This window comes from Calliphora vicina, chromosome 4 (genome assembly GCF_958450345.1).
Source record: "Calliphora vicina chromosome 4, idCalVici1.1, whole genome shotgun sequence".
NCBI classification, from domain to species: domain Eukaryota; kingdom Metazoa; phylum Arthropoda; class Insecta; order Diptera; family Calliphoridae; genus Calliphora; species Calliphora vicina.
The window spans coordinates 113,029,397-113,056,572 of NC_088783.1; the positions used below are offsets into that span (position 1 = coordinate 113,029,397).

The following is a 27,176-nucleotide window of genomic DNA, read 5'->3' on the forward strand; positions in this document are numbered from 1 at the left end:
AAATAAAAAACCGGTTTTACGATTAATCGTTGAAATTTTGCTTAAATCTAAAATAAAATTTAAATTTCACTTTATTTTCATTATTTTAATGACAGAAAAATGAATAAAATGAAAAAATTAATTTTATATGAATTTTAATCGGTTATTTTTGCGAATAAAAAAACCGGTTTTCCGATTAATCGTTGAAATTTTGCTTAAATCAAAAATGAAATCCACATTTCACTTTATTTTAGAAAAAAATTATAAATTTCTATCACAATTTTTTTTAATCGATTATTCGGTTTTTCGATTATTCCTAAAAGTTGTCAAAAATTAATTTAAAAAAACAGAATAACAAATAAATTTTAATCTTTATATAGTATTTTAGAAACTTCAATCGTAGATCTTTATCGAGTATTTTAAAAGCTTCAATCGTATTTCTTTTGTAGTCCTAAATAAGCTTCAATCGTAGGTCTATCTATCACAAATCCATCAACCAAATGAAAATTTACTTTTTAAACAAGTAGCGCCTATTAAATTTAAGATTAAAAGAGTTTCTTACGTTGTAATTTTTCATATACATCGTATCACTTATTTCGGAATTAATCTATTATTATTTAAGATGATTTAGTTTAAATTAAATTTGCCTTTTTCTTATATCTCATTGTCAATTGTGTGAAAATACTGCTCTCAAGTGTTTGCAAAGTAAAGGAATTATAAATTTAAATTGTTGAAAAGAAAAAGCATTTAATAGTTTGTAATAAAATAGATAAAGAAGAAGTGATTATAAAGCTATTGTAATGTTATAAAAACTGTTATTGGGACGTAGTAGGTGTAAATTAAAATGGAATTTAAACAAGAATGTTGCATTGTGGGGGACTAAGGTGACCGTAGGTTAAAATTGGTTTTCAAATAAATGAATGTTTTTAAAGAAATTATGAATTTAGAAAAGAAATTAAGAATTTTAAATGGAAATTGAAGGTCAATTGACAGATCCATTTCTTGAAATCAAGTTGTCGCCAAAATTTTGATTTTCATATTGGCCCGGATCAATGTCAGCCATATTTCCAAACAAAAAATCAAGCTCTGACTTAATTTTTCACCAAACGAAGCATTCTTCTGGCTGTAATGGCTGTCTTGTAGGGTCTGTTGTGAATTAGTCTCACTCCATATGCAGCATTTTTTTTATTAACAAACGTCAATCTATTCAGAAAGATTTGCTGGAATAGGTTACTGATCATAAATATCAAACAGTGATCCCGGTATGACAGTTCGTTCGACAGTTAACCACTAAAACCTTTAATTTGTTAACTAAATTGTCTATTTTTTAATAAAATTATCATTTCTCTAAAAGAAATTAAGCAAAAGAAGAAACTTTATTTAAAATTTCTACATTTGGCCACCTTAGTTTTTCCTCACAGGGTTCATTGTTTACAAACTGCATTACACAGCAACAGGGTGCAACCAATACATATAAAATGTATGAGCAAAAATGTCAACAAACATAAAACCGTTATGTGAGGCAAAATATTCTCAACAGCAACAACACAAAACTGTTTTATTCAAATGCAAGTGTGTATGTACTCATCAATGCCTGCTCTTACGGTAAATTTGTTAGTGTTAGTACAATGTTTTGTTTTTGTTTTTCTCAGTATTGGTGGGTTTGTATAGAATTTTTAGCTTGAATTAAAGCTTCTTTGCTATTTTGTTGTTATATTTTTCGTAAAGAAAAAAGTGTACACATAAGCAAATTGTAACAGAAACCAATATTTGTTGTTGTTGCTGTTGGTGTTATTGTCATTATTTGCTATTTATTTTTGAGTGTGAATTTAAAACAACAACAAGCTCAGTATACTAAAGTAGTACTCTACACATGTCTCATCAATGATCATCATCGCTTGTAGTAGAAACAACAAATGAAAAAAAAAACAAACAAATCACAACACACAACAACTTTACTCACTGATTTACTACTAATACTACTACTACTACTATTTTTTTTGTGTTGTTTAATAAACACACTACTAAATACAACAACAACAATTGTGTCTTTCTTTTTTTTTGAAAAAGTAGAAAAAATAAAATAAAAAGAAATAATATGAAAATTATTTAATGTTCGTAGAATTTGCCCGTTAAACGCCAGTCAGATGACGAACTTCAAAACGATCGTACTGTAAAATACTTAGAAACGATAAATATAAAACGGTTTTAATAATAAAAAAAAATAAAAAACAGATACAAAATATAACGGTATTTTAACAGAAAATTTAAAAAAAAAATTAAAATTTTTAAAAAAAATTTAAATTAAAACTAAAATTTGGAAAAAGAAAAACCAGAATTTAAAAACAAAAATAAAAAATTTTTTAAGAAAAACCTGAGTTTAAAAACTAATAATGTTTGAACTTAAAAACAAAAATAAAAAATTTATAAAATTTTTAAACATTTTTAAGAAAAACCTGAGTTTAAAAACGAAAATATAAAATTTTACAAGAAAATTTATAAAAAATATATATAATTTTTATAAAAACAAGTGTTTTTAGTTTTAAATATTTAGCATTGGTTAAAAAACAGAAAAATTATGAAAAATCTTTAGCTTTTGTTAAATTAAAAATAATATGAAAAAAAAACTAATAATGTTTGAAATGTGTTAATTAATTAAATGTCTGAACCCGGTTTAAAATCCCCAATTTTAAGCTGTCAAATTTGCCAAACAAAATAATGCATAACTTTTAAAGAAAAGTTTTGTTATAAAAGTTATGAATAATTTAATTATCGAGCAAGATTTTAAATTATTAAATTTAGAATTAATTTTAGAATATCATTAATTTTATAGGGGCCTAACTCAGAAACATGATCGGAAAACTAGTTTTCCAAATTTTACATGAAAAACTTAAAAAAATTATTTGGAAACTAAGTAGTTTTTAGTTCTTGATGCAGAAACACCGGAAAACCAATTTTGCGAAAAACAATTTTAGAATTTCTTTATGAAAAACACTCAAAACTTCTTTCAAAATTAAGTGCTTGATTCAGAAAGGATAACAATTTTCATATTTTTGTATGAAAAACACTCAAAAATTATTTAAAAACTGAGTGATTTTCATACAAAAATTTGAAAATTGTTTTCCTTTCGTGTTTCTGAATGAAAAACACTCAAAACTTCTTTCAAAATTAAGTGTTTGATTGAGAAACACGAAAGGATAACAATTTTAAAATTTTTATATGAAAAACACTCAAAACTCTTTTCAAAACTGAGTGATTTTTATACAAAAATTTAGAAATTTGTTTTCAGGTTGTGATTATCAGGTCAGATATGTATGAAAAGCACTCAATTTTCAAATAATTTTTGAGTGTTTTTCTTAAAAAAAATGTAAAATTGTTTTCCTTGTGTTTTTGTATGAAAAACACTCAAAAATTAGTCGAAAACTGAGCGATTTTCATACATATGCCTTATTCATACATGTGCTTTATTGAAAATCTGTCAGTTTTGAATCTTCATAGAAAAATATGAAAATAGTTTTCAGTATTTTTTTTAATTGAAAAACACTCAAAAATTATTTGAAAACTGAGTGATTTTAATAAAAAAAAAATATAGAAATTTAAAAATTGATTTCCGTGTGTTTTTAATTAAAAAAACACTCAAAAATTATTAGGAAACTGAGTGATTTTCATACAAAATTTTAGAAACACAAACGAAAAACAATTTTTCAAATTTTTATATGAAAACCACTCAGTTTTGAAAGAAGTTTTGAGTGGTTTTCATATAGAAAATTGTTTTCCTTATGTTTCTAATTCAAAAACACTCAAAAATTATTTGAAAACTGAGTGATTTTCATAAAAAGTTTAGGATCTGATTTAGAAAAACACAATTTTAAAATGTTTTTTATGAAAATCACTCAGTTTTGAAAGATATTCTTCAATTTGTTAGATTTTTAAAATGAATGTCTGACATTCCGTCTTAAGATTTTAGTGAAGCTCTGGTTTGAAATATTTTGTTAGTTAAAATTCTTATAAAACTGTTTAGATAATAGAGAGTCTATTTGACTCTAAATAATTGTTTGCAAGAACTCTTAATAGTTCCTAGAATGTGGCTGAAGATTGTAGAACAAATTTCGATTATAGTTTTTCTAGAACTATATATTTGTAAGGCTTTGTTTAAATAATTGTTTTCTTTTTTCACCACGGAGTCCATGAAATTGGGATTTTCTGTTTCAAATCACTTTTGCAATGACTCAAAAGTAGTTTTATTATTTTATTAATTAATAATATTTAAAACAAAAAAATCACTCATACGAATGCTGTTTTTTGCTCACCACTTAGATTTTTTGATAACTGAGTTAGGTCTTTGTCACCAGAGTTTCCCATCTATGACGCAAACCCTTTAAATCTGTTTATATTGGCAACACTGCCATTTACTGTTTACTTTTTTTTACGTTCAATGGCCGACATTTTTTTGTTTTTGTTATTTTTTTTTCGCTGCCATATTTCAGCAAATATGTATTTCAATCATAATTTACTATAGGAAAAGTGTAAAAGTTTTAAATAATTAATATGCCAAACACAAATTAGTTTCGTTCTTAACTAAAAAAAATGGCCATAAAACCAAGTGAAAGAGAATTTTACACTTTAAATAAGCATGCAAACGAAAATAAAAGGGGGGAAATGTCACGCAGTTAAAATAAAAAAAAGTAGTCAGCAAAGTTATTTGAATAGTTATTTATTATGTAATTTTGTGCAATATTCTATTTCAAGTTTTGTTTTTAATTTAATGAAATTTGAATCAGTTGTTGCTACCTAAAATTTTGTAAAAATAAAATGCATATTTAAGTATTTTTTTATTATTATTTCTCAGGAGTTTCAAATGAATAGTTTTTGTAGATATTTAAATAAAAATGTTTAGGTTTTTTTTGTTATGGTTAAACTGGGAATGAATCACTAGCAATATTTTATTTATATATTTTTGGTTTCAAATGAATTTTATAACTTAAAATAGTTATTTCTTTGTTATAAACTAAGTTTAAACCCAAGATGTTCTTTATAAAATAAAAAAAATTAACAAAAACAAATATATTTTTCAATTTAGAAAATCATTAATTTGAAAACTTTCTCAATTTTAACTAAACTTAGTTTAAACTAAAGATTTTGAATGAAATTTTTCTTCATTGAATAAAATTAATTCAAAGGCCCTAGTATAACTTAACTAAACTAAGTTTAAACCCCAGATTTTCTTTATAAAATAAAAAAAATAACAAAAACAAATATATTTTTCAATTTAGAAAATCATTAATTTGAAAACTTCCTCAATTTTAACTAAACTTAAATTAAACTAAAGATTTTGAATGAAATTTTTCTTCATTGAATAATATTAATTCAAAAGCCCTAACTAAACTAAGTTTAAACCCAAGATTTTATTTAAAAAATAAAAAAATTAACGAAAATAAATATATTTTTCAATTTAGAAAATCATTCGCTTGCAAAAATCTTTAATTTCAATTAAACTTAGTTTAAACTAAAGAAATTTGTTCTCCATATTTTTTCTCCCAAAATTTTATTAATTAAATTATTATTATTTTCTTTATAACTTCATTAATTTTAATCTTTCCATGTTCAGTTTAATCTGGACTCCACTTTTAAAATTATCACTTTTTTTAATTTTGCTAATTTCGTTTAAAAAATATGTACTGTGGTCTTTCCTAATAAATCTAATGCTAATTAATACAGCTAATAAATCTCGCACTAAACATTTTAAATTTATAGAGTATAAATAATAAAGCAAAGAAATTTATAGATAGATAAATAAATCAAAATAGAATAGACAAAATTATAAAATAAAAGTGATAATACTTAGTTAAAAAAAAAAACAAGACGAAAAAGTACACACTTTTTAGAAATTACTCATAGACAAAAATAATTATGGAAGGCATAAAAAAGAAAACAAATACAAAATTCAAATATTCAATTAAAGGTTTTAAAGCAGCTAGAAATGTGATGACCGTGTCAAAAACAGTGACATTTTTAATATGAATGTACAAAAATTTTGTATCTATAATTTGCCATTTAAAACCAACAAAATTCCATTACTCAGCAAATTTTTTAAGAAAAGCATAAGAAAATTAGTTTATTGAGCATAAAATATGTTTATTTTGCTTAACAATTTACAAGTCACAGCTCTGCTTATAAGGATGTCATTATTAAACAAGTTGGCAACATTGCATATCTGCCGACAAGGACGCCGTGTTGCCAACGATTTTTATACATTTTTGTAGTGATGCCACAGGGTTCAATTTGGTTTAGTAAAACAGGATTTTTGAGAAAAAATATTGGCCTTCTAAGGGGGAAATTAGTTGTACATTAAACAGTTAAATTAAACACCAAATTATTAAAATTACTTATTAAGTCCCCATCTATACTGTGAAACATTTGGTGCAAAACATTTGAGTTTGATGATGAAAGGGAAAAGAGGAAATGAAAAGGGTACTCTGTTTCATGTACATGAAGTTTTTGTTGAGTATGTCATCCACATTTATTCGTTCGTATTCGTTCTGTACAGAAATGTCAAAAACTGAAAAGCAAAAACTTAACTGTGTGGACACGAATGCAGTTCCAAAAGAGAATTTAAAAATGTTTCGCAGCAAATGTTCCACAGTGTGGACCGGGGCTAACAAAGATACTTTTGGAATGAATAAATAAAAAAATGCATAAAATGTTAATATTTAAAATGACTAGCTTTGCTTCGCCGCACCAATCGTAATTAAATAAAATAATTCTCAATATTTTTATATAGTTTTAAGGATAATTATGATATATGCTTTTGCCAACGATTATCATTCACTCAGAACCATATATATATGCTTATTTTCATGGTTCGTTATCTTCTTCTTTATATATATATATAAATGAAATGGTCCATGTATGTAATGGCATCACGTGAGAACGGCTGGAGCGATTTGGCTGATTTTTTTTATTTGATTCGAAATTTTAAGGAGATGGGTTGTAAAGAAAAAAAATTCAAATTCCGGGTAAAACTCCAGTCAAATATAATAAAAAAGCCCCCTAAAGTATGCAGCTCAAATTTATATATTTTATTTGCAAATAAATAAGAACAGGCAGGTGTATATGGGTTGGAGAAACTTGAAGAACTAACATTAGTAAATAGCTACCGGTCGAAGTCGGGGCGGACAACTAGTTATAAAATAATGAAAAAAGTACTATAATTAGGAAACAAAGTACCTTAAATTCCCTTTTTGTGGATTCTAACTGATTCAAGAAGAAATTAATACAATAACCTAAATATTTGTTAAACTAACATTAAACGTTTTAAATTTATATAAAAAAACCTCATTTCAAAAACCACTACATGATAACACTGCTTTGTTTTGTAACGGTATTAAGCAACAGTGTCTCAACTGTTTCCATTATTAAGTCACAAGGCGTTTTTTTTGTTCTCTTCATTACTGTTTTTTTTTTCTGATAAATACAATTGTTTACATAATTAAATGTTTAAAAAGTCTTTTCATAATCTAAATGTCATACGAAATCTATTAGTTAGTAATACTTGTATGTCTGGAAAAATTAAATTGTTTAAAATAAACAATATATATTAATTAAATGATTGTATTTTTGTATTTGTAAATAAGTACATAGTATGTATGTTATTTATTTCATATAATTAATGATTTATTTACAATATTTAAAAGAAGATTTCTTTGTTTAATAATGAAGAATTAATATTACTTAATAGACTTAACAAAAAAATAAATTATAATAATAAGGAAGAAAGAAAGCTTTGCTAAATATAAGACCACCTCACATGATAACTGTTATGACTGAAAATTTAATATTTTATATTAATTAAATGGGTTGTCAAGGAAATGTGGTTGTTTTAAATTTAAAATGAATTAACTAATATTTAATTAAAATACATAATTGAAATGGTACCGCCATTTATTTTGAAATATAAACTTATTATTATTGAAAACTTTAAAATAAAAATTTACACAAAAAATTTCCAATTCCATTTAATCACAGTTGCACCTATAGTATATCAGTTTTTAAGACGGGCCATATTTTGTTTGTATTTCCATACAAATTTATATTTCCATTTAATAACAGGTTTAATATTAATCCCTTTATTAATAATCAATTTTTAATTTTATGAAAGGTTTATAAAACAAAATTTTCATACAAAATTTGTTTTATAAACCTGTAATAAATTTAAAAATTGATTATGAATAAGACGTTAATACTTAAAAAAAATTTATTTTATTTATTTTATTACATAAAACACACATTTCTTAAAATAAGAATTAGTTTATTTTGCTTAACAATTTACAGGTTACAGCTCTGTATATAGGGAATCCATTAGTATACAAGTTGGCAACTTTACACATCCACAAGGACATTGGCAAGTTGACAACGAATTGTTTACATTTGTGTGCAGGTTCACAAACGTCTAGTTTACTTACGCAAGTCTTGAGTTTGTAGAGGAGATTAGAAAGATTTTTCCCTTTTTCTTCCTCTTCTATAAACTCAAGATTTGCTCAATTATACTTGACATATGTAAACCAGCTCAAAAATGTAAACAATTCGTTGCCAACATCCTTGTGCATGTGTAAAGTTGCCAACTTGTATTCAAATGGATTTCTTATATGCAGAGCTGTAAATTGTTAAGCAAGCGGAATGATTGTGGATATACTGACGTATCAAACTTAAAACATTGCTATTTTTAAATAGCACCTCCGTAACATTTGTTTGTTTTTGTTATAAGCCTAATAAAACTTAATTCAATTATTATGTTCTTAATTTAAAAACGATTAGATTTATAGTTTATGATGAAATCCACGAAATGTTGCTAAAATATTCCCACACAAAATTAAGGTTTAACTTTCCATAATGACTAACATTTTTTTTTGGTTACCAAGTTTTTTTTTCATGTCTGGTCATTTATGATCCTTAATAACCCCAATTAATTGATAATTGTTTGATATGCCTTATTGCCAAACAACCTGAAATTAGACGCCATTTAATTCAGCTAACATTTATGTATATAATTCCTTTTTAAACACATTTTAATATTGACATTTTAATATATTCTGAATCCAACATGCTCAAACCATAAATCACGGTGTTTTAAAGAGAAAATCAATTATTATTAATACCCCCTCATATATTTTTTAATTAAAAAAAAATTATGTCTAAACATACAATTTATGGCCCAGCCGTCTTATCACCAAAAATAAAGTAACAGGCCTCAGGTACTATATCATTTTCGTAAACTTATTGAAAGAGCAATAAACGAAATAGACAATGATAAATGACTGTTAAAGTTTAACACAAAAAATGTGATAAAAAATATTACGTATAATTTGAAAAAATGGTGATTTTTTAAACAAATAATTTTTAAACAAAAAAACTCGTGCTAATTTTTATTTAATATTTTTTGTAATAATAAATTAAATTATTACTTGCACACTTGCTCTCTTCAATTGATAAACTTTGCTTTTTTGTTTATAATTATTTATTTTAAATAAAATTATAAAACTAATTGTTAATGATAAGAAAATGTATGCAATTGTCAATTTTAAGTGTGAATTAACCTTGTTATTAAACTGTAGCAACAGCTATTTGCCATTTCTCTCATTTTCTTTCTTTCTCTCTCTCTTTAGCCTTGTGAAATGAGTAAATTTGTTTTCGGTTTGTTTATGTTTACATTTAACGTAACGGTTCTTAGTTTGAAGTGTTGCCAACTATTTAAATGGTAGTAAACAACATTTTTTTTTTAATTTTAAAAGAAATGAGGATAAGTAAGCTAGAAACAACAACAAAAACTTAAATAATAAACAGATTAATAATAATAAACAAATAATGAAACATTATTCTTATGAAATTTCAAACATTTATAAGGGATCTATTGAACAAAGATCTTTAAATTTTATATGAAATGAGGAAAATTAAGCAGGAAATAACTTACAAATATTTAAGTAATAAACAGGTTAATGAATTCTTATGATATTTTAAATATTACAGAAGGATTTATTAAAAATTATCTAGAGCTGCTTGGTAGAATTTCATAAAAGTGTCAAATTAAACGATTTTTAAATTATTTTCTAAGGCCACAAAGATCAGCTGAATGTTTAAATAAAATCGAAATACTTTTTATGTTGTTTTTTTTTATAAATTTCATATTAAAACACTTGCATTTAATCATTTATAGAATTGCAAAAAAAAAAACATCATCATTAAAAAATTATTAAACATTATCAGTAAAGCGATTAAAAGAAAATGTTTAAAATCAACGTCTGCTTTTATTTTTATGCAACCAATTTAGCCTTAGCCTCCGCATTCAATAATGAATTATAAATGTATTGCAATTGATAAGAAGGTTTTGTAAAAAATTGTACAATATTATATAAAATAAATAAACTAAAAATAAAGCAAATTCATTAATAAATAGGCAACATTTAAAAGGAATGCTACAATATAAAGAAACCGTTACTTTAAACGAGTAATAAACCATATTTTAATTATTTGCAATAATAACACTAATAAATTGGCAACATTTATAAGGAATGCAACAATGTAAACAAATCCAGTTGTGCAGAGTTGGCAATTGGCAACACTAACAAGGAAGTCAAAAATGTAAACAAACCAAGTTGTGCAGAGTTGGCAATTTTAAAAGAGAAATAAACGATATATTTTTATTATTTCTAGAAATTCTTTAATAAATTCACTAATAATCAAAATAAAACAATTGAAAGCACTATATTAAGGTGGCTTAATGTTATTTTAACAATTCCATTTGACATATTTCATAAATATCGCAAATCAATTAATAAATTGGCAACACTTACAACACGAAACAAATCCAGTTGTGCAGAGTTGGCAATTCTAAAGGAGAAAGAAACCGTTATATGACAAATTCTAATTGTTGCTTGCAATTCTTTAATAAATTGCTTAATAATTAAAAGTTAACAATTGGAAGCACTAAAAATTAAATAGAAAATAAGCCCTATTGTAAATACAAATATTTTTAAAATATCATATTTTATATAATAAATAGCAAATGTTTTGTTGTTATAATTCATAGGGCATTCAAAATTCGTTTTCGTTTTGGTACCTTAAAATATCACTATAAAAGTTTACAACGTCACGGATTAATATCGTGGTGAAATTTAACTCATTTTATTATAGTAGGTCTAGCAAATTTTATTACTTTTTTCTGGGGTTGGTTCAACGAACACAACTATACACAAAGTCTTAGAATTAGATTCCCAGTTAAATTTTGTTCGTATTAGTATTTTGCTAAAAATAAAATATTGCCTTATTTTGCACTGATAATTTTTACTTGTAATTTCGTATTTACGTTTAATTTTGTTTGTTATTTGTTGATTTTAAATCAGACTGATTAGGAAGTTAATTGGTTTTGTTTCTATTTATTTATGGGTATTATTCTTTAAAAAAAGAAAGAAAAAAACAAACAGAAATAATCATGGGCATTTGTGGTAGTCTTAAATTTAAACTTTGATTTATGACGTTATTTGTGGTTATTTTGAACAAAAAATACTTAAAAAGAAAACGTGATCGTTAATAAGTTTATAACCTTCTTTTCACATGCTCATTATGAAATTAAAAATTTATGTTTAACTCTGCATGCTCAATTCCCAGCACTTGGTGATAATGTTTGTATTTCAAAATAAAACAAATAGAAATAATTTTTATACATGACTGCTACAAACACTTGAAATTAGCTCAAACTATAATAAAACCTATTAATATATTGAATACGAATGAACTTTAACTATATTTTATTATTAAATGTTCATAATTTATGAGAAATATGTTAAAAATTAACATTAAAGCTGAATCTGGAATTATAGGTCATTTGCATTTGCTTCAAATTGGGAATTTCCAGCTCTGCTTTCAAGGCCGCCATTTTTATTCTGCTGCAGTTGGCAACTTTGCTTATAAGGATGCCATGTTGTCCTGAAATTGTTTATATGCTTCTAAAGTTGCCATAATGTTTTGTTTTAAGCAGAAAACAACAAAATTACTTTAAACTAGATTTATTTAAGGGGTTAATTATAGCCGGTAACGTCAGTAACCATGAGAAACTTGCACTTGATTTTTTCGAGTGTAATTAAAAGAAATTCTCTGCTTTAGATGGCACTTTAAAAGATAATTTTATTTTTTTTTTGCTTTATTTCATATATTTTTTTATGATAATATAATTATATTTCTGTTATTGTGATTATAGAAAACACTTGAGATAATTATAAATAACATATGTAATAAATTATAACAAACAAATTTAAAAAGAAAAATTACTATTAACACCTGAAGTTATAAATTAATAATAAATCTTTGGTTATATTACAATTTTTTGGGTTTGTCTTTTCTTGTTTAATAAATATTTATTTTAAAATTATTATGATTTATATATTTGCTTTAATTTTTTTTGGGGATTGTCTTCGGCACAACAAATATGTTTAAAAAAAAGAGGTTTCTACGTCATAGCGTAGAATTCTGCTGAAAATTTGTCATACATTTATTAGCAGTACTTTATTTTGTCTACTAATTATTTAAACAAATATTTGTTAACAATATATTAAATCAAAAAGCAATTCAGCATATTAAGTAAAATTTAAAAAAAGTGTCATCATTTTTATTAGAGCAGATTTTCAAATACATTTGTTTAAATATTAAAACAAAACTTTAATTGCAATTTTATTAAATGTGATAGATGAAAGGAAAAATATAGTTTAAAAAACAATAAATACTAATTAAAACATAATTACAATAATAATAAATTTAATTTAATAAAGATTTTTGTTTGAAAAAGTCATTAAAATCTAAAATAAATAAGGGCAATACTATAACTTTACTCAATCCTTAAGGAATCCATTTTTGTTGTTTAGGAAGTTGGCAACGTTTTTGTTTACATTTTCGCTTAGATGTCCATATTGCCTATTACATCACACTTTACCGTTATATTACAATAACCCCATAAACATTATGGTGTAAACTTGTAACAACAGACATAAATTTCTAATTTATAACGTCATTAAATGTTTTACTAAATTGATGAGTTCTATTTTTCATTTCTTCTTATATATACAAGTGCTTGATAAAGATTAAGATTTGTTTTTTTTTTATTATTTATTTTAGAAACAATTTCGTATTTTTGTTAGCTACTAAACTAATAATTTTTTAATTGGCATTTTGTACTTTATTGTCAGATAACTAAATTATTGATATGATTACACGGTTTTTTTTTTTTGTTTTGTGTTTTTAATTTAAACTAAAACAATTCCTAAAAACAAAACCTTATATTAAAACAAAAAATTCTATTAAAATGGTTATTGTTTAAAGTTAAGAATTTCAGTTAATAAACAGAAGTTGTCTAGTGAAAAACGTGATTTTTTGCTTAAAAAAGAAAAAATAATAAAAAAAATATTTAAAAAAAATTCAAACCTTTTTTGTCATAATTTTTCTAACAAATGCTAAATATTTAAAATAAACAACAACAACAAAAAAATAATAATAAACATGGTTAATATATTTTTACCATTTACCCGCAATCCCAGAGCTCCCGCAATCTTAACTTCACAATCACGTTGTGATTGTGTTGACAAATCCCGTCAACCGAGTGCAACTTTACCTTCTCAACAACAACAACAATACAGTACAAATCAAATAAATAATAATTTCGCCGAGTGTCCGCAGCATTCCAATGCTACTGTGACAGGCCAAAAGGAGCATAGAATGATGTCACCGAAACGCTGGATTTTATTGTTAATTTTCTATATATCCTATTTAATGTTTGGTGCTAGTATTTATTATCACATTGAACATCGTATAGAGGCTGAGCAAATACAAGAAGATCAAAAGGATCGTGCTAGAATACATTGTAAGTTTAATAGAAATTAAAAAAATAGCTATAATATAGTTTTTTTTTACTTAAAACATAAATTGAAACCTTGATAAAATATAAAATTGCATTATTTTAGTGATTTAATAGATATTAATTGAAACAAACGTCTTCTCTATTTGAAAAAAATCTTTTACAAAACTATATTTAAAAACGCATCAAATTTTTTATTGGAAAAAACTAGCCTGTTTCTCTCGAAAGATTTTAAATATACATTGTTTTTGAAAACTAACACATATAAAACCATTTTAAAGGTTAATTTCAACTTATTTGTTATTATTTTAATGAATTTAAACATATGACAGGTCTCAAAGCATGAAACACATTTAATTCCCCTTCTTTCATTGTTGACGTTGCAGTCTACGCAGCCATTGTGTTCAATCACATATAAAACCAAATATTTTGATATGGCAACTTCACAGTTAAACAGGAATGATGCCAAAAAGGACGTTTTTCAACAGAGTTGTAAAATTTAGTACTATTTTTGAACAGAATTGTTAAATTTAGTATTATTATGTATATAATTATGAAATTCAGTGTTTTATTATGCAAAATTTACCTAAAATAGCTATTTGATCACTTAAATTGAACTAAAACAAATAATTGCTCATATTAAACTCATTAATACTCCCTATTAATTAGAAAGACTAAATCCATAGAACGATTTTCTGTGTGATTAGGCAGATCTTTAGGTGGCTGTTGTTAGAGTGAGGAAATCGTGTAAAAGAATAGGAATTATATGGAATTTGGATCCTAGAATGAAATGTAAAGGTAACTTTTTTAGTATTCCATGACTTTACGTTTAATTTTCTGAGGGATTAGACAAATATATAGACTAATGTCGTCATATATGTGGGATTTGGTTCCCAAAATTAAACATAAAAACAGCTTCTTTAGTCATATTTGACTTTACTTGACTTAGCAACGTTTCTTCTTTAGAAATACCAAATATCAGATGTGGGATGCACACTAACACGACTCTGACTTATGGAAATGCTCCTAAAACGAAATTAAGGAAAGAATTGTGGAAAAAAGATCCCTAGAAAGATAATATTGTATGATTAGACATGCTACTGGTAGCAGACTGAGGCAATCGTAAAATATTTCAAGAATAATGTGGGATTTGGATCCTACAATGACTTTACTTTGCTTCGTCATAAGAATTATAGGGATACTATTTGAAGACAGTTTAAATGTTCCTAATCTTAAGCCGATCGGATACCAGTGTTAATGCAGATAGTAATTTTACTCTTAAATGAATTTAAAGACCCCCTCAAAAATAGTTGTTTCCCAATTAACGAGGAAGAGTGACTTAGAAAATGTGTGACACTTTTCTCTTCATCTTTAACAAAACATACTTCTTCTTCTGTCCGCTTAACTCCGTGCGGAGCTAGGGCCTCAAGAGGTTTCCAAAATACTGTCTGAACATTGCTCCCTCCCAGAGACATAGAGCTTGCCGCCGAAGCGCCAGGATTTGAAAAATGTGTGTGACCTCCTGATAGACTTATCTTCTGTATTGGCGTTTTATTTATGTTATTTGTTTGACTAATTTGTCAGGATTCCTTCAATGCTTGTAAGAATAAAGAAGAGATTAGTGGAGCCTGACACTCCTTGTTTGAATAAGCAGAGGCGTAGGCTTCCTGGAAGCTTATTCATCCGCTACCATCCCTTTTGCACTATTCTGATTGATCCTATTCCCCGAATAAGTCAGGTTCGCTCCGAGGAGTCGGAGGTCGTGAGTCTTCTTTGTTGGTTGCATGGACAAGGATTGGTTTATTGTTTTACTCTTCAAATCGACTAGATTAACAATTTAAATATGGATAAAATATCTCAGCAATACTAAAATCGGAACTGAATTTCTAGTGAATTGACAAGGAAAATAGTTTGACACTTTAATCTTTCAGCCCAATTATGAATAAAAAATTCCGCGGGAGTTTGTTCCCCGGGAGTTTTTTCCCATTGAATTTGAATAGGAAAAAGAGAAAAGGGGAAAAACTCCCGGGGAATTTTTATTCATAAATGAGTTGTTTATATTTATCTTAATATTGACATACATGAGAATGTGTCCCACAAAAAATACAAAATCATTTGACGATAACTTGCCATAGGAAAGCTTCTAATATTCATTCAATCAGATCGAAAATCAAGACAGTCCTGCTTCCTTTTTCCCAAAATAAGACAGATCCTAACTAAACATAAGAAATGTTATATTCATCAAACCAAGCAGATTGACAATCGGGGGGGTTACTTCTAAATTCGATTCGGAAGGAAATCGTTTCGAATTACAATGTATTAGCACACAATTTCGAACATTTTCGTTTTCGGCTTGAGTTCATCAGTAACCGCCCTGGTTAGAGAATCCATTATGATGCTCCTTTTCCCAAATAAACCAGCATTATTAAAAAATATAAATCTGTCTAATTGTTCACTTAAAAGACACTCGTTACCTCCATGTCCAATAATAATTTGAGAATGGAAAAATTTTCATGAATGTCGTTAATGAGTCAATCGATTATCATTAACGATTTGTTATCGTTTTAGCCGAACCTACCCTACTAAATACATATTATTAATGATTTGATAACACACACAAATATTGCCCTTAATTTTATTTTGTTCACATGGAGCAAATTATCGCTTAACTTTAGATGATTGCTTTAAAGCGGGTTGTTTGTTTGCCAGCTTTACAAAATATTGTTAAACTGGATGAGCATAATAAATACGAGTATATATTGATTGTCAACCAGCTGGAATGTGTCAATAACATTTCGTACGATAACAGGAAATTATCTTGTCTTGAATTTTCAAGAGGTTTTGATTTTTAAACATTATGACGTTACTACTTACTCGTACGATACGTACGACATGCCTGACATAACTTCAAATTTAGACATATTTGATAATTAATTATGAATGCTTAAAAATAGCATACATTTTTAAGAGTTTAATTCAAAAAAAATATGAAACAAAAAGATAAATGATAAATGGAATTTGTGTAATCTTAAAACTGACTAAATTTCTTTTATAATTTTTAAGTTTAATTACGAATTTAACTAAAGTATGTATTCCATTTTTCCATGAGTGACAAGAGAATGTTTAGACATATTTGATAATTAATTATCGTTACCTTAATATAGAAATCTCCTAACTAATTCATTTTTCTCTTATTACTATTTAACCTCATTTTCTTTCAGTGTTTTTAGTAGAGTTGCCATCTTTGTATATAACATTTTAATAATACAACAAATTGTTTTTGTTGTTGCTTTTTAGCAATTTACTAACTTGCGTTATTAATTAGCTCATTTATAGTTTATTTATATTATAAATTAACACATATTTTATGTAGCTTTTATTAAAAAAAAACCCATAAAATATTTGCAAAAAATTAACAAAATTTTTAAATAACAATTACAGCAGACTCACGACTTGGAAAAAAGCTCAACGCACGATTTAAAAGGAAAGATTTTTGAAAAAAAAAATAAAACAATTTCTTAAACATGTGATTATTAGAAAATGCCTCAAATTTAATAAATATTTACAAATGAAAACAAATAAGAGAGCTATATTCGGCTGTGCCGAATCTTATATGGACAGCACTACACAAATCGAATTGAAGCCAATTTTATTCAAAAATTTATGTTTTGATCGATTTAAACGTTATTTTATTAAAATACAATATGGTAGCTCTATTAATAAAACCATTTGTTTACCTTTTCCCACTAACAGGATGGCAGCACTGTGTTAAGTAAATCCTTTAACCGAATAGTGTTGCCAGTGTTCATATTATTGATAAAGAAAAGTTGGCAACTCATTGCCTTGACAAACAAAGCAAAGTTAACAGATTAGATGCTAAAAAGGTTTAAAAAAGAAGGATGTTTTTTAAATTTATTTTAATCGTTCGTTTGCTAGTTTGTAATATTTTTATCACAAAAAGTAAACAAAATATTAAAATAAAATATAAAAAATATTAAAACGAATAGATATTTATAAATAAAAAAATATTAAAAATTCAAGATAATCTTCAATTTTAGAAATTTCTTTTATAAAAATTTATTTCTTTATAACAATTAAATAAATTAAAACACAGCACTTTAAACAATTAAAAATAATTGAATTTTAACATGCTGCTGGACAATTTTTCTTAATCAAATAATACATTTAGCTGAGATTTAACTAAGAAATTAGTCATAATTCCAGCGCACAAAAAAATTCTTGAAAACATTTCATACACCAGACCTATTATTGTCTTTAAATTTTGATTTCTTTTTATTTGAAAATTATCAGCTCTTATGTACGGCAAACAATGTGTTTTGCATTTCACACATTTATTTAAGTTTGACTGGTGAAATGAACTTCAATCAAGCATGAAAATACGTTTTTTTTTTATATGCACAACAAAATCATTAAATAAAAATTAAATTAATTTAACAAACACTGTAGATAAACATACATGGCTGGCAAATAGACGATAAAAATCAAGCAAATAAACATATGTACATAAATGTAATAAAAAAAACTATAACCCAAAAACTAGAAATAAAAAAATAATCCGGAAATTAAAGTAAGTGATACAGACATCAGAACTCCCGCTGTCATGTAACGGGTCAAGTTTCAGACTTAGCCAATGATAAAATTTAACCGCCTGCCCGGCCATTTATTTTGAATGTCAATGATTTTGTTTATTTAAGTGTTTTTGTGCCACCAGTATCATTTTCAATTTTTTTTTTATGCTATTTTTGTCATTGTTTAGTTTTCAAAATAAAAATGTCATGCATTACATTAATTGTTTGATCTATGAATGAATCTTGTTTGATGCGAGTGATAAGATTAATTGTAAAAAATTAGGTGTGTTTAGACTACAAATTAATTGTTTGTTTCGTTAAACTCTTAAATAAAGCGTACATTAATGTAATTAACATGAGGAAGTATTTGTTTTAGTTAAATTTTGAAAATCAACGTAAATTTGTTTATTACAGCTCGAAATTTTTTCATTATTTATTTAATAATATTTAAAATACTAAATTTAACAATTCTGTTGAAAAATAGTACTAAATTTTACAACTCTGTTAAAAAAGTCCTTTTTTGTTATAATAGAAATATGGCAGCCTATATTTGCAATATTACCGTTACTAAATAAGGTTGCCATATGAAATGTTGGGTTTTATGTGGGATAGAACACAATCACTGCGTAGAATTCAGGGTTAAATACGGAAAAAATGGAAAATTCAATGTTTTTAAGGTTTTAAGAGTTAATTATTGTTAAAATTTATTGAAATAATAATAAATATATTAAAAATTAATAAAAATACATAATATAACAATTAGCAGTGAAAAGCTCGTAATAAATTAATGAAGGAAACAGTTATGGTATATTTTTTATCATGTTTTAACTTATTTAAATTTCTTTATTATTTTAGAATTTTCCGTTTTATTATTATATATTTTTTTATTATTATTTGCAGCTTATTTAATTGACCAACTAGAGGACAAAAATGTCACTACACAAAATGAAATTTTGGAACGTATTACCGATTATTGTGGTAAACCGGTAACAGATCATACACAAGATGAGGCGGAACCCTATTACAAATGGACCTTCTATCATGCATTTTTCTTTGCCTTTACGGTATGCTCCACGGTGGGTTATGGCAATATCTCACCCACCACCACTTTGGGACGTATGATTATGGTTGTCTATTCCGTCATAGGTATACCAGTCAATGGTATATTATTTGCCGGTTTGGGTGAATATTTTGGCAAGACGGTAAGTTTAATTTAAAACCCAAAAAAAAAATAAAGTTTTATTATATTTTATTTTCTACTTTCTAGTTTCAATCCATTTATCATCGTTATAAAAAGTACAAAATGTCGAATGACAAACATTATGTGCCGCCCCAACTAAGTTTAATCTCCACCATATTAATAGCTTTGGTGCCGGGTATTACTTTATTCTTGCTAATACCCTCTTGGGTGTTTTCCTATTTTGAGGGTTGGTCTTATCCGCTGGCCTTTTACTATTCCTATGTAACCACTACCACTATAGGTTTTGGTGATTATGTGCCCACATTTCAGCCACAACAGGTAATTTAGTGGAAAATTTTAATGATTCAATACAAAATATTCCCAATAATTGTATGATTTAATGTTTAATTTTCATAATTTATTTTATGTTTGCTAATTCTAAGAATTTTGTTTGGTTTTTTTTTTATTTATGTAGCCCAAAGAGTTTGGCGGTTGGTTTGTGGTTTATCAAATATTTGTTATAGTCTGGTTTATATTCTCATTGGGTTATCTATTGATGATAATGACATTCATAACAAGGTGAGTCCAAAATAAACATAAATTTTATATTTAAGGCTATAAAATAAGTTTGCTGGGTTAGTAACTACTAATATTCTAATCAGTTTTTAAGACACATGAAATCAGCATTTGAAACATTTAAAGATTGTATAAATCGATTAAGGGAACACAAATGTCTAAGAAAATAAACTAAGTTGAATACAAATCAATACTAAGCAATTTTCAATTTATACAATCTATAAATGTCAACTGGGTTATTTTTGCACAAAAATTTTATTTTTTTTTATACAAAACTAAGGTTTATTCAAGTTTAAAGGGATTTTTGTATTTAAAATATACTTGCACTATAAAAATGTATCCAATAGTTTATAAATAATCATTTTTAAGCTATTTTGTATTCAAAATATGTTTTTTGCTCAATTTAACCGTTATTTTATTGAAAAACAATATGGTAGCTCTATTTATAAACCCCTTTGTTTACCTTTCCTTACTAACGTAGTGGCAGCACTGTGTTAAATAAATCCTTTGACATAATAGTGTTGCCAATGGCAATTTTAAAAGGAAATGGTTATAAATGTAACGGTTTTTGTTATTAAAGCTTAAAAAACTGATTTTGAGAGATAAAACAAAGGAAACATGAAAAAATTATTAAATTAATATAATTCGAATAAAATTTAATTAAATATTCTTAAAATTTAAAAATAGTTGGACGTGTTTCCAATGTTTTATTCTCAAAATTTATGGGTTTTATGTAATAGTTTTTTTTTTACTTTATAAAATTTTTAAAAGGTTATGGCAAACATTTTGTTTTTTTTTTCTTTTCCCCCCTCAATCCAAACAATTGTTTTATATGTTTTTCTTTTTTCCTTTCCACTCTCTCTCTTTTCCCCCTTATATTGCAGAGGTTTACAAAGTAAAAAATTATCACAATTGGAGCAGCAATTATCATCGAATATTAAAGCTACACAACATAGAATATGGAGCGGAGTTACCAAAGATGTGGGCTATCTAAGGCGTATACTGAATGAGTTGTATATATTGAAATTTAAGGTAATTTTGTTATTATAAAAAAGGCAAAACAATTAAACTAAAGGTAGGATCACACGATTGCCGCAATGCACCAATTATTGGTCTATTTTATACGTCAATCGTGTGATTTCACAACTTATTGGCTCATATGTCAAACCACAACAATATTGTGCTTATTTGGCCCAATCAAATGCAACCCTGGTGCGGCAATCATGTGAATGCTTGATAGGCAACATGCACCAATAAAAATGTTAAAAATACACCAATATTTATTGTGTTCTAGTGCGGCAATCAAAGAAGACAATTAGCGCCAATATTAATTTTTGTAAATGAAATATTGTTTTTGTGAGTCACTCTCTGACCCACATACATCTTTTAACATTTATTTATTAATTTTTTTATATGATAATTAAGGCCGACGCAATTTTCTTTTTTTATTTAACAAATAATTTTTTCAAAAATAGATTGTTTTTACATTTATGTAAACAAAACAAAATTTAAAATCTAGCACAACAGCTGTTTCTCTGAGTTGCCGTAAACTAGAACAATCGTGTGACTGAAATGCGACAATTATTGCCACTAAATCGCTTTGCGCCAATTTACGACAATCAAATTTATATAAAATGAAGCAATCATGTGACTGCAGAGAATTTGATTGGAACAATTTCTTTATTGGGCCCCAATTCAGCACAATAAAAATTGTATTAAATTGGTTCATTGCGGCAATCGTGTGATCCTACCTTAACCAAATCATAATAAAATTCTGGCAAAAAAAATTAAATTTTTAAAATTTTTTTAATAATTTTTAATGAAATTAAACTAAATTTAATTTTTTAAACAAATTTATAATTTTTTAAATAAATTCAAAATTTTAGTAAATTTTTTTAAAAAAAGTTTTGAATTTTTTTAAACAAAATTTTGAATTTAAAATCAATAATATTTAATTTTTTTTTTTAAATTATGTCAAAATTTTGGAATTTTTTTTTTAAAATTTAGTATTATTTTTAATTTTTTAATATTGGTTCTATTTTTTTAAAAATTTTTTTACAAAAAATTATTATTTTTAAATTTTGAACTTGTATTAAAAATTTTTATTTTTTTTTTAAATTTAACATTTTTGTAAAAAAATTGGAATTTAAAAAAAAAGTTTTTCAAAATTTTTTTAAATTTTTTTTTTTTTTTATTTCGAATTTTATAATGATTTAAATATTTTTTTATTATTATTATATTTATATTTTTGTACCTATATAAAATATTTAACATTATTTTATAAAATATTTATGTTTTTTTTTTAGAAAATTTTGGGTTTCATAATATATTTTTTTTTAATTTTCCCTTTGTTGTTGTGCACTTTTTGATTTGTGGCACTATAATACAATATATTTGTAGTGTTTTAATTTAATATTGGGTGGTATTTTAAATCAAATTCTTGTTTTAGCGATTTTTTTTTAAATGTTATTAAATTAACAAAAAACATTCTTGTACTTACTCTTAGATTTTTTACTAGCAAAATCCTTAAGGAAGGATCATATTGTGTAAGTATTGATTTATATAATTCAATACACAAATTACTAAAAATACACAAACCAAAGCCCCATAACATTTAAAGAAACCCACCAACATAAATGTTCTTAAAAACAATTTCTAAAATGATAAATAGTAAAACAGTTTCTTATTTTAAAATAAAGTATCTTATGGAATTTCTAATTTTTCCTTTATTTCTATTTATTCCAGCCCGTTTATACCGATGAAGAAGAGTTTGAGCAATCCCTACATCGTTCCAATTCTTGCCCCGAACTCACCATGTATCGCGTGGATCCCGTGCCCATACCCAGTCGCAAAAGAGCCTTCTCCGAGTGCTACGATGCGGTGGAGGCTAGAGGTTCTACCTTTATGGTACATGCCTCCTCTGATACAGAACTCAATCGTATTGATCGCACGAAATCCTTTGAAACGGCCGAAGCCTTTAGACAAACTACCGGCCTGTTGGCTAAAGTGGTGGGTGCTTTAGCGGCGGTTAAACCGCCCGCCGAAGAAGAGGATACCACTTTGGGAGCCAGCAGCATGTATGGCGGCTATCATGGCTTCTCCGATTCACAGATATTGGCCAGTGAATGGTCATTCCCGGCTGCTAATGAGGTGCCGCGTCCTAGAGGTCGAGCTTGCTCGGACTTTAATCTAAATCCCAAGCCCCGTGTCAGGCGCACAACAGTGGCCGGCCATAATGAGTGGACCTGGAGTGGTGACAATGATCAAATACAAGAGGCTATTAATGTTAGAAGTCGTCAAATGGATCGTGATAGAGAAAATCTGTACCGCAGTAGTTTCGGTCTACCCAGCTTAGACTATCGGGTCGAGATGGAAGATGAGGAAATGGCACGCAAACCCAGTAGGGTTAAGAAATTCTCCATGCCAGATGGTTTCCGCAAACTGTTGCCCTTTAAGAAAAGGCCATCACAGGCTGAATTTTCTGGTACAGACATTGAAAAGGCTAATAGTCGTAAATTCTCGGTGGTTAGTGTGCCGGAGATTATGCAGCATCAATCACCAGCTTTGGATTACTACAGCACCGTAACGGCCAATGCCAGTCCCACCTTCTTCCGCAATGGCAAAGCTTTGCCCATATCTCAGCTAAATCCCTCTCAAGGTAGTCTTAATAAGTCTTCAACCATAACAAATGGCCATTTGCCAGAGTCCAATGTAATTTCCAATACTTCCTACCAAAGAAATGTGCCCCAGGGAGCAGCTCGCAGACGTAGAGATTCTATATTTGCCCAAAATCCTGTTTTGGCCCATCGCAAAGGCAGTCTGTATCCACCAGCGGCTCTTAGCCAAAGAAGAGGTAGTCTATTTAACACTGAACGTAGAGGCAGCACGGCCTCGTCTGCCGGCATGCCGCCACCACGCAGAGGCAGTCTTTTCCCCATGGCCGCCAATGCCAACAGAAGAGGCAGTATTTTGTCTAATACCTCGCAAGAAGAAATGGATGTTTTGGAAAATACTACGCTGGCCGATTTAATAAGAGCTTTGGAAATGGTGCACACCCAGGCGGTATTAGAGGAGGCCACAGAAGCCTCTAATGCAGCCACTCAATCGGGAAGTGGTGGCCTGTCGGGCATATTCAAAAAGAAACGTAAGGCCAGCACTAGTGCCATAGATCCACCACCTTTGCCACCAATTTTATCCTTGTTTGGCAATGATAATGCCACTCTCAAGGCAGCCGCTGCCAATCGTTTGTATGCCCGCAGATCCACCATAGTGGGCACATTGCCGCAAACTAGCCAACAACTCAATCAGTCTTCCATAACTAGCAACAACAACAATGTATTAACCAGAAGACGTCTATCAACAGTACAAATCCTGGAGCCACCACCCAGTTACAGTGAGCAAGCCAGCGTGCCATCAACACAAAGTAAATTCAAGAGGCGTTTTAGTGTTAGGCCCACAGCTTTGCAGATACCTCCCGGAAAAGCACCACCGCCCGGGGTAAACATTAACACGGTAACAGAGGCTGTGGATATGGCTGCTGCCAATAAACCTCAGGGTTTAACTCTACCCTCTCAAACAGTGCTGCAAAGGCGCTTGTCTCTAAGACCCTCACCCTTGGCCTCCAATCCCACCATAACCACCACTGCACCCGATGGTTCACCCACTAGTCCTACAACTTCAGCAGCAGCCAGTAGCAGCACTACACGTTTGTTACCCTTACCAGCACGTCCCTCAAACACCAGCACACATTCCCCGCTTTCACGCATAGTGCAAATATCACAAGCTCAACGCAAATCCAGCATGCCCGATGGCTTGGCGCCACGTAAAACCGATAAATAATCATAAGGTTTTTTTTTCTTTTTATTTCTATTTACCAAAATGTACACTTAGTTTGAGGTACTCTCTCTCTCTATTTAGGCAGCCAATTCACCGTGAATGTTTGGCCAAAAAGTGCCATTTAAAGTTAATGTTATTGTTATTATATCTATTTTTTGTTTAGCTAATTTAAAATGTTGACAGTTACTGTCTGTAGTTTTCTTTAACTCGTAACTATACTTAATACATTTTTGTCATGATAAAAATGGTTGGCAACAGAAACATATCAGTTTATTATTGTTATGACAAAAATGTCACAGCTTCTGCTCCCACAACTTTGTCTTGACATTTAACGTCATTAAATGTTGTGATAAATATTTGCCAAGTATAGATACGATGTTAAGCATAGGCTTTTTAATGTTTTAGCTGCATAAATTTCAAATTTATGTAGACTTTTCTTAAGTATAATTTTTGTTTCCTGAAAATTGCCAAATATATTTTTTAAATAAAGACAATATTTAGTTTGTAGGTATTTTTTTTAGTATTTTAAGTCTAGCAAATATATTATACATAAATTACATTGTTTTGTAATTATAAACGAGCAAATATGAACAAATTTTTAATAAAAAAAATTAATAAATATTTGAAAAATTCAAAAAAAAATAATTTTTTAATTTGTTTTTTTAATAAAACCAGTAAAAAGTAGCTCAATAAAACCAGTATCAGGCATTAAACATTCCCTATTAAAATTAAATTTGAAATTTAAAAAAAAATATTTTTTTAAATCCTTAATATTCAAATTTATTGTTTTATGCTAAAAATGTATACGGAATTAAGAAACATTATTATTTTTAAAAAGAAGTTTCCATATTTTCGATTTTTTTCAACAAGTTTTATTGTTTCTTTCTAAAAATCTATAAAGACTATAAAGAAATATTCTGATTTTCAAGAAGTATTTCCATATTTCCGGTTTATTTCATCCGTTTCCCCTAGAAAGCAAACAAACTAATAATTTTCCTTTTTCCGCTTTGACACATCCGTTTCCGGCTAAAGGCAAACATCAAACTATATACAGTTTAAAACTATATAACAGTTTGAGGAGAACTGTGTACATTAATAAATGGCTTGCCATACTTGGCATATATGAAATTTTTTTTATTTTATTGAATTAAACTTGACAAACCGTACATTAAAGAACGTTATTTTAAGGTATTTCTTAATACATTTTATATGAGGTTTTCTAGCATTGGTGCAAGATCTCTTTATTATTTTCTTATTTTCAATATGCATACACAGTTGAAAGCCTTTACAGTTTAAGGATAACTGATCAAGAAATATGTATGGAGGATTGCGATTTTCTTAATAATGGCAGTTTATTTTTAGTTAAAATATAGCTAAAAAAAATAGCAATTTGCTGGAAAAAAATGTGTAGATTTCTTATTAACTTTTATTATCATTGATAAACTTAAAAAATTCCAGAAGCTAAAATTATAGTTTGAGAGGGACTGCTAACAAACATTTATGCAAGGTAATCCACTGTAGCGTTTTTTGTATGATATTGACGACTTTTGTTAAGCATGGTTAAAATTTCATTAAAATTTAAAAAAAAAAATATAATCAAATGGTTAAATGATACATAAAATTATAAGTATCATATTGAAAACTAGAATTATCGTTCTGTTAGCTAAAATAGTTGTATTTCAAACAATATTATTGTATATTTTTTTACAATAATTTGCTTTATTCAAAAATTTCATATAAATTGTTGATGTATTTCTATTTATTATATTTATTATTAAAAATTACTTTTTTATAATAAATATTTCAATTTCTAACAATTTTTTGTTATAAAAATTTGATATTGTACATGAAAAATAAATATTTTTGCGTTTTTTTACTTTTCAATAGTAAGCATCACTGCTAACAAAATGTAAACAAAAACAGCTGTGCGAGATACACAACAACAACAATCATATACATAAATAACAAAGTTAAAGCCAATATTGTTAGCGCCGTTAAAAATAAGCTAATAACACTTGTTGCATTTAAATTAAATTATTAAACCATATAAAATTAAAGAAATAAATAAGAAACTAAAACTAAAATTATAGGCATTTGAACCTTCATTAATATTTTATTT

The 27,176-nt window shown here is 27.2% G+C and overlaps 1 protein-coding gene across 2 annotated transcripts; it reads left to right on the forward strand.

Moving 5' to 3' along the window:
* The first annotated feature begins 2,128 nt into the window (after window positions 1-2,128).
* Ork1 (open rectifier K[+] channel 1) lies at window positions 2,129-25,702 on the forward strand. Of its 2 annotated transcripts, XM_065507693.1 has the most exons (7): window positions 2,129-2,229; window positions 13,560-13,882; window positions 19,366-19,667; window positions 19,733-19,984; window positions 20,121-20,224; window positions 21,106-21,253; window positions 22,967-25,702. In XM_065507693.1, the coding sequence occupies exons 2-7, from the start codon at window positions 13,738-13,740 to the stop codon at window positions 25,058-25,060; spliced, it is 3,045 nt and encodes a 1,014-aa protein (XP_065363765.1). In that variant the 5' UTR covers window positions 2,129-2,229; window positions 13,560-13,737; the 3' UTR covers window positions 25,061-25,702. The 2 variants fall into 2 exon arrangements, with proteins under 2 accessions (XP_065363765.1, XP_065363766.1); XM_065507694.1 differs by lacking the exon at window positions 13,560-13,882 and having other exon boundaries at window positions 2,200-2,229.
* Window positions 25,703-27,176: the final 1,474 nt, after the last annotated feature.

Bases quoted from the DNA above. Each gene is read 5' to 3' on its own strand.
- Ork1 (XM_065507693.1), top strand. From the start codon at position 13,738: ATGATGTCACCGAAACGCTGGATTTTATTGTTAATTTTCTATATATCC. The intron at 19,985-20,120 runs GTAATTTAGTGG...TTATTTATGTAG, and splicing joins CCACATTTCAGCCACAACAG to CCCAAAGAGTTTGGCGGTTG. The intron at 21,254-22,966 runs GTAATTTTGTTA...TATTTATTCCAG, and splicing joins TGTATATATTGAAATTTAAG to CCCGTTTATACCGATGAAGA.